The sequence below is a fragment of the Barbus barbus genome (genome assembly GCF_936440315.1).
Source record: "Barbus barbus genome assembly, chromosome: 28".
Classification (NCBI taxonomy): domain Eukaryota; kingdom Metazoa; phylum Chordata; class Actinopteri; order Cypriniformes; family Cyprinidae; genus Barbus; species Barbus barbus.
In genome coordinates, this window is record NC_136756.1 from 7982858 (window position 1) to 7990382 (window position 7525).

General features: G+C 35.9%; 1 protein-coding gene across 4 annotated transcripts; it reads left to right on the forward strand.

The window, feature by feature from the left end:
* The first annotated feature begins 621 nt into the window (after window positions 1-621).
* On the forward strand, window positions 622-7012 carry LOC306848302 (sterile alpha motif domain-containing protein 3-like). Of its 4 annotated transcripts, XM_079382764.1 has the most exons (12): window positions 622-703; window positions 1558-1645; window positions 1954-2068; window positions 2181-2216; window positions 2313-2504; window positions 2609-2696; window positions 2811-2963; window positions 3045-3110; window positions 3236-3445; window positions 3832-3991; window positions 5540-5619; window positions 6378-7012. In XM_079382764.1, exons 2-12 carry the CDS (start codon window positions 1564-1566, stop codon window positions 6666-6668), a joined length of 1473 nt encoding a protein of 490 aa, XP_079238890.1. In that variant the 5' UTR covers window positions 622-703; window positions 1558-1563; the 3' UTR covers window positions 6669-7012. The 4 variants fall into 4 exon arrangements, with proteins under 4 accessions (XP_079238890.1, XP_079238892.1, XP_079238891.1 ...); XM_079382766.1 differs by lacking the exon at window positions 5540-5619; XM_079382765.1 differs by lacking the exon at window positions 3045-3110.
* The last annotated feature ends 513 nt before the right edge of the window (window positions 7013-7525 follow it).

Genomic DNA, 7525 nt, shown 5'->3' on the forward strand with positions numbered 1-7525 from the left:
GTTGAGCAACTCTTTTGAGTCTTTTAGAAAAGCCTCCGCTCATGCGCCAGGTCAACTGTACACGGCTGAGAAACAGATGCTTTTTTTTACTGTGAGCCAAATTAATAATGACTGGTATTTACCTTCTGCCTACCCTGTCTTTCCTAATATACACTCTTAAAAAAAAGGGTTCCTCGAGGTTCTATATAGAACCCTGGGGTTCAGTACTTGGCCAATAGAACCTTTTACCAAAAAAATGGTTCTATGTAGAACCCTTGCATAGCAAAGAACCTTTTTTTATTAAAATGGTTCTATAATTCATGTTTTATGACTGAAGTGTAAACTAAAGATTACACAACACATTCACAAAGCTTTTTGAGTCAAGACCCATGAGAATGACTGCTGTAGTCAAAAACAAGAGTAAACAAATATTAATGAGCTGTACATTAGCATGAAACTTATATTTCCTAATATATTATAGTTTAACTTTTTGAAAAATAATAATTTCCTTTATTTTGTATACCATATTGTGATGGTTTTAATCTATCGAAGGGAACATTAAAAACAAATAATCGTAAAAATGCTCCCTGGTGGCGTACATGCGTTGCGTCATCTTTGAATTCCTATTGGTGGATTGGCGAAGATGAACCTCGAGACAAGTGACAGTTAATTTTTCAAACTGAAGAGTCCCGAGTCCGCCATTTCTACCCGTTCAAACCCTCAGGTGAGTTAAGTTTTTACTTTTTTTAAATGATTTTGCTGAAATATTTAGTATTACAGTTAATATTTATATTGGTTAGAGTAGCCCTAGTGTTAAATACTGATACTAGAAGCACACTTTACCTCAGTTAAAACACTGCTGTCGTGTAACGTTAGTACTGACGGGCTTCGTCGGCCGTCGGTTTAGAAAGCCCTTGTTTTCTCCGGTTTTTAAATGAATTAAGATACAGTATCCCTTTATTTCTTTGTTAATGTTAATGAAATTGTCAACTACAATAAGATAGCTGTGTTATAAGGAGACGAGCTTCGAGTTGGAAGCTTGAATTTTAATTTCAATGAAGCGCGCGCTCGTTCAAATAAACGGCGCCGATTCAAATAAAAGTGAACCCGGTGGAAGACGGAGGTTAATGATATGTGAATGTGTGTGGCAGTTTCACACATACTCAGTTTGCGGTGAGTATTTTTCCCAGGCCTATGTTAAAAGGTTTAGAAGTTCTTAACTTTGGCACGCGAGAACTATTTTCGTGCAGTTTTTAGCTCCAACCCAGAACAGACGAAGATAACGATTAGCTTGTTCAGGTGTGTTTTATAAGGGTTGGAGCTAAACGCAGCAGGAAAGTGGACACTGCTACAGTTAAGAACTTCCGGCCGGTCTGCATTGAAAACTCAACTGTGCGTGTGCACAGTTGCAGTGCAGCGTTCGTCTGTTTACTTTGACGCATGCGCTGGATTAAAGTGATGATAGCACATGGTTTAATTTAGCATTCAAATGTTTTAAAGCCAAAACATGTTTAGGTGTGTTTAATGCATAGTTGGTTTGTGAAGTGTTATTTATGCTCTGTTTTCTTTTATCCCCAGATAACCATGATTGATAAATGGTCAGTAGATGACACATGCCACTGGCTTCAAACTATAAACCTCATTGATGCAAAAGAAAGTTTCAGAGGTACAAATGAAAATTTATAAATGTTCATTTTGTGATGTTGTGAAGTTTCAACTCACAAAGTTTCTAACTCCCCTGCAAGTGCAACATAACCACCAAGCAGATTTTAGTGTTACCTGTGACATTGAGGGATGTTTTAGAAGATATAAAACTGTTGCAAGTTACAGAAACCATATCTATCGAAAGCACAGACAAGCTTTGCAACATCCCCTATTTGAAAAGGCTACTGTAGTTGAAGAAGACAATGAAATGTCTCTCTCTTATTTATTATTTCTTCTTTAGAATATGAAATATTTGGTATTTTTTTACAGAGCAGCAAATTGATGGGGAGACTCTGCTGGGTCTCACAGAAAGGATGGTGGAAAGACTTTTTCCTGTAATGAAACAACAGGTGACATTTATGAAGGAGCTTAGTAAGTTAAAAAAGTAAGTCTGTGTTGTTAAATATTAAACATTGTTGTTAAATATAAAATAAACGAATGCTAACCAAGCCTTAAAATCCTTATCCTAATTTATATTTTTATATTTCTTTAAACAGCCTGGAAACTGAAGTGCCTCAAATATCTTGTACTCAGTATGTATCATTGTTTTGAAGTTTAAACAAACTGTATTGTGGCAAGTAAAATAAAATCCTGTATAAAAGATTTAAACATTGTATTTATATTTACAGACAAGAACCCTGTGAGAATGAGGGCTCATTTGTTGCCCAACCTTGGCCAGCAGTATACAACCTGCCTGTCTTTCCCCCTGAATTGCAAGCAGCTTTGCAGAGGAAGGATCCCTGCTTTAAGAAGAAGGACAAGTCTCACATCCGTGCATTACTGATTCAAGTGTTGTTTGACAGCATCACTAAGCACACCTGGTACAGTATTGTATTTCATTGTATTTTATAACAGTTAAATGTATTTTATGTTAAACTTGTTGGTTGTTGGGTACTGAAATAATATATTTGATTATATTTCTTAGGTACCCAAATCATAAAATGTATGGAGATGTTCTGGGGAGTTTGATCACCCGCTTTTCATTTCTGAAGGATGGCAGCTCCTCTGGTTATGTATGAACATATTGCAGTTCTTTTAATATTGTGAAAATATTGAGATCATTGCTCATAAAAAAATCTCACACAGAAAAAAATCTATTTTAAAAGAAAGTATACATGTGTCTACAGGATACCTTGTTGGAATGCCTTAGAAACAAATTTAAAAAAGAAAGGATTCCCTTGGTTAGCTCATCGATCGTCCTGCAAATGAAGGAGAAGTATGGGATTAAAAGGAAGTGTGCTGGACAAACCGATTCTGAGGGACTTACTCAACAACAAGAGGCAAGTTCAGTTCAATAGATTTGATGTCAAAGGCAGATTAAATTTGTCTTAACATGTAACACATGCTGACAATTATTTCAGAGTGCAAAATGTAGAAGAGAACCATTGGATATAATGGCATATAAAGATTCTGCTTGTTCACAGGAGGTATTTGGTTTGGTGTTCCTTAAGTGATACATCAGTTTTTAAGATTGATGTTTCAATCTTAAATATTTTATTCTGTGACTTTGATTCATATTTACGTACTGCACAATACTGTCTTCCTACCTCAGATTGTATTGGACCTGGAAGTAATGGGTGAGGATGAGACGAGTTTCCGGGAACACATTAATGCCATCACCCTGGAGTTGCGTAAAAGCAATCCCAGTTACTCTGAGGTCAAGAACCGGATGAAGCGCACTCTTTTCAAAAGAGTACAGCTTATGGACAGGCCTGCAGCTGAAGTAATGGAGCAGTTTCCTTTTCTTGGAGTGCCACAGCTTGTGAGTAAACATTGTTACATTTTGTGCCAGGCAGATAAGAAAAATCAGTGTAATTATATTTCTGTGAATTCCTGTAGCTCATTTGGTAGAGCAATGTGTTAGCAATACAAAAGGGTATCCCAAGGAACACATACTGATAAATGTATAGATTGAACGCAATGCAAGTCCCTTTAGATAAAAGCGTCTGCCAAATATGAAGTATTTTTCATTACTTTATCACACCCACTATTTTTCTTATTGAACTTATTATTCTGTCCCGGAAAAACATCACTATATGGTAGTCAGTTGCAACCTCCAGTTCATGCTGACTTTAAGGTACTTGTTTGGCTGAAAGTGTGTAATTTGGATATAAGCACCTGAAGTAATTGTACTGGTTTGTATTTAAGATGCTGCATGAAATGACAATGAGGTTTGGAACAGACTTGGCAAAGAACATGGAAACATCTCTGAATGAAATGGCCCCAAACATCATCAGGAGTGCAAAAGAAGGAAGTCAAAAAAAACTCTACGCCAATCTCATTGGACCAGCAGAGGAAATCACAGAAGGTAACAACACCATATATTTTTCCCCATCCAACCTATCTGTTCCATACGGAGCCCAGGAAGTCACCTGTGTGAGAAATAAAACAACAATAATCCATGGCGACGGTTTTGTTAAACTGAGGGAACAGTTTGAGAATTTGTGAGTACGGTTTATAAACTGAGCGGACAGATTGCAAAACCGTCGCCATGGATTGTTTTTTTTTTTTCTCACACAGGTGACTTCCTGGGCTCTGTAGTTCCATGCCCAGTGTAAAGTTGCATTGTATGCAGTGTCAATTAGAGATGCACTGATTGATCGGCTGGTGACCGGAATTGGCCGATTTTCACGTGATCGGCCATGACCGGCCGGTCAGTCTGACATATGCCGATTTTATGCCGATCAAATGCCCTCGGGCGCCGCATGATTAACATCACACAACACCAGCATCACACGTGCACATGTAGGAAACCTCGTGAATTACGGCCGTTTCACACCGCAAATGTCAGCGGCGCGTGAGCAGCGCGTTTTTTTTTTTTTTTTTTTTCGAGATTAGGAGCGTCACGTGAGCAGCAGTGAAGCGCGGGTTTCGGCACGGGTCTATTTTTGCTGCTGCTCACGCTCAATTAAAGTGAAAGCACACTTTTGATAGACAAACTAAAAATGATTTCATACAAAAAGTGCTCAAAATGCACAGAATAAGAATGTCTAGTGTGTTTTAGAACTCCAGTAGGCTATGTCAGAAAAGAAAACAAAGACTCAAAAATATTTGTAGAAGATTTACCCATTTAACTTGTTTTCATTATTCAGTTTTGGTTGCAAGTATGGTTATGATTATAAAAAATAAAGTTAAACTAGCCAGAAATTATAGAAATATAGAAATATCTTTATACTGCAAGGATGCTGTGTATTTCCCACACCAGGAGTAATTTATATAGTTCTATTTTATAGTGCTTATCTGTTAAAAAAATTATCTATGTTCTATGCAAATGTTCTATTAAAGAAAAGATAGAAAATAAATATTTGTGTGTGCTGTAAAGTGGTTAGAAAAAATGAAATCGGAATCGGCAGGTCAAACTCAATGAAAAATCGGAAATAGGAATCGGCTAAGAAAATTGTAATCGGTGCATCTCTAGTGTCAATGTAAAGGTTGTAGCTACTATAAATTGAATGAGTGAAAACATGTATTAAAATAATGCAAATATTAAAGGAATAGTTTACCCCAAAATAAAAACTGTCATCATTTACTCACCTCTTGTCATTTCAAATCTTTATGACTTCCTTCTTCAGAACACAAAAAAGATATTTTGAAGAAGGATGGTAACCAAACAACGTTGGTGCCCATTGACCTGCATTGGTTTGGTGTCCATATAATAGAAGTGAATGGGTACCAGCATTGTTCGGTTACCAACATTCTTCAAAATATATTTTTTTGTGTTATGCTGAAGAAGGAAAGCCATATAGGTTTAAAATGACAAGAGTGAGTTAATGATGACAGAATTTTCATTTTTGGGTAAACTATCCCTTTAATTGATTTCTGTACCTAATATACAATAATTTGTATCTGTTTGTAGGTCTCGTTAGGAATGCTGCACTCATTTTATTGCCAGCACTTTTTAAAGAAAACGCCAGCTTCCTCTACTGTGTAGATAGTGTAAGTATAGTCTTCTGTAGTTTCATTAACATTTGATGCACTTGACTTGAATTAAAGGAACTGTTCATGCAAATATAAAAATATTAGTCAGTTTACTCACCCTTATGCCAAATTTGTAAAAAAAAATAATAATTAAATGTACCCTATAATTTACTCACTCTTCCTTAGTCATAAGCTTTGTACTGTTTACACTGCTTTGTTATTGAATAGCACCCCAATTTAAATCATAAAAGAAATCTGTACAACTCCAGGGGTTAATACTTGTCTTCTAAAGCAAAATGGTACGTACAAATGGTACGTTAGTGAGATAAAAAGATAAAATTTGCCAAGATAGGTTGCTATAGTTAGACTATGTATAGATAAAGGAATAACATCCAATGGGGTGGCACATCAGCTCCACATCAATAATTATGAGGCTTGTTGGTTCTTGTGTGTCACGTGCTTAGCTGTCATATCTGTGTTGTGTCATGAACGATTCAGTTACAAGAACGAAAGAACCAATGAGATTCAAAGTAATCAAAGTGGAGCTGACGTGGTAGCATGTTGAATGTTCTTCAGTCATCTTTAATGTTGACATTCAAACACATTACAAAGCTTTTTATTATTAAATATATCTCAGATTGTGTTAAACTGAAGAAACAAAGTCATACACATTGTTTGGCTTGTTGGTGAGTATATTATGGGGTAATTTTAAGTCTATTTGATGACTTCTGTTAATTGGTGAAAAGCACTCAAAAGGTGAAATGTTTGTTTTACAGGAACCCAAAGGTCCTACACCAACCATTGTGTTTAACGGCTCTCCTGATCCCTTCAAGGCTGAAAGCGTCAGCATTATAATGGACAATGTGAACATCATAAGAGAGGCAGACATCGACATGACACAGGCTGTGGAATGCCTGTTTGCAGTCTATTTTCTTTTCAATGTGCAATACCCGGTTGACATTAAGCACACAATGACTTTTATTCAAAAATATATGCTTAAACTAAGACAAGAGCATGACACAAGAACACCAATACCTGTACTGAAAATGTACAGTCAACTTGTGTGAATTGTAGTGCCATTTAATAGATGTTTTAATTGTTCATATATTGATTTTATCTGCATTGTCAAATATCAAAAATGATTTGTTTTTCCTCATTTCAGAGAGACATGTAAAAGTGAAGTACTGTATATGTACATAAACAAGCTTATGTATGTTTATTGCAAAGTGAAAATGCTTAAATGAAATATTCAAACTAAATGGTTAAATGTAAATGGTTAAATGTAATTAAACATCTTAAATGTAAATGTGAAATTTGCTGTCTAATACAGAAGTATACAGAGGTGTAATTTTAAATATGACACTAATATTTTTGTAGAATCAATTGAATAAATTTAAACTTTTTGAATTTCCTGGATTGTTTATATTTTCTTATTTAATAATAACTCGTTTAATAATAAAGAACCCTTAAATGGTTCTATTTAGAACCATCTAACTTGGATTCAAAGAACCATTTGGGGTTCTTTTTATGGAACCCTTTTAAATGGTTCTATATAGAACCATTTTGGAGTTCCATATATGAAGCGGGTGATAGAACCATTTCTGGTTCTAAATAGAACCATTTCTTTTAAGAGTGTAGTTTCTGAAATGCCCTGGCCTTTCTGGAAAAGGACCACAAATCGTTCCACCTGCCCTCAAGTCTAAACTTTCAGCTGGTGTGGGATAGATCGAGAGAGACTGAAAAAACCTTGGGTAACATGACATGACCTGACCGGCAAAACAAAGCCAAAACAGCCAGCGCTGGAAGATTGTGTTGCATAAGCATTACAGGTGGATGCTCATGTCTTATTCAGAAGATCCCACATACTCACACTCATTTCAGTAAGGCTACAAAAAGATGAATTGGCCAGTTGAATACAGTCCAC

What these genes read in the sequence shown, in the direction of transcription:
- LOC306848302 (XM_079382764.1), top strand. Translation starts at nt 1,564, where the DNA reads ATGATTGATAAATGGTCAGTAGATGACACATGCCACTGGCTTCAAACT. An exon ending in GAGCTTAGTAAGTTAAAAAA is followed by an intron (nt 2,069 to 2,180) that starts GTAAGTCTGTGT and finishes TTCTTTAAACAG; the next exon opens with CCTGGAAACTGAAGTGCCTC. An exon ending in GACTTACTCAACAACAAGAG is followed by an intron (nt 2,964 to 3,044) that starts GCAAGTTCAGTT and finishes CAATTATTTCAG; the next exon opens with AGTGCAAAATGTAGAAGAGA.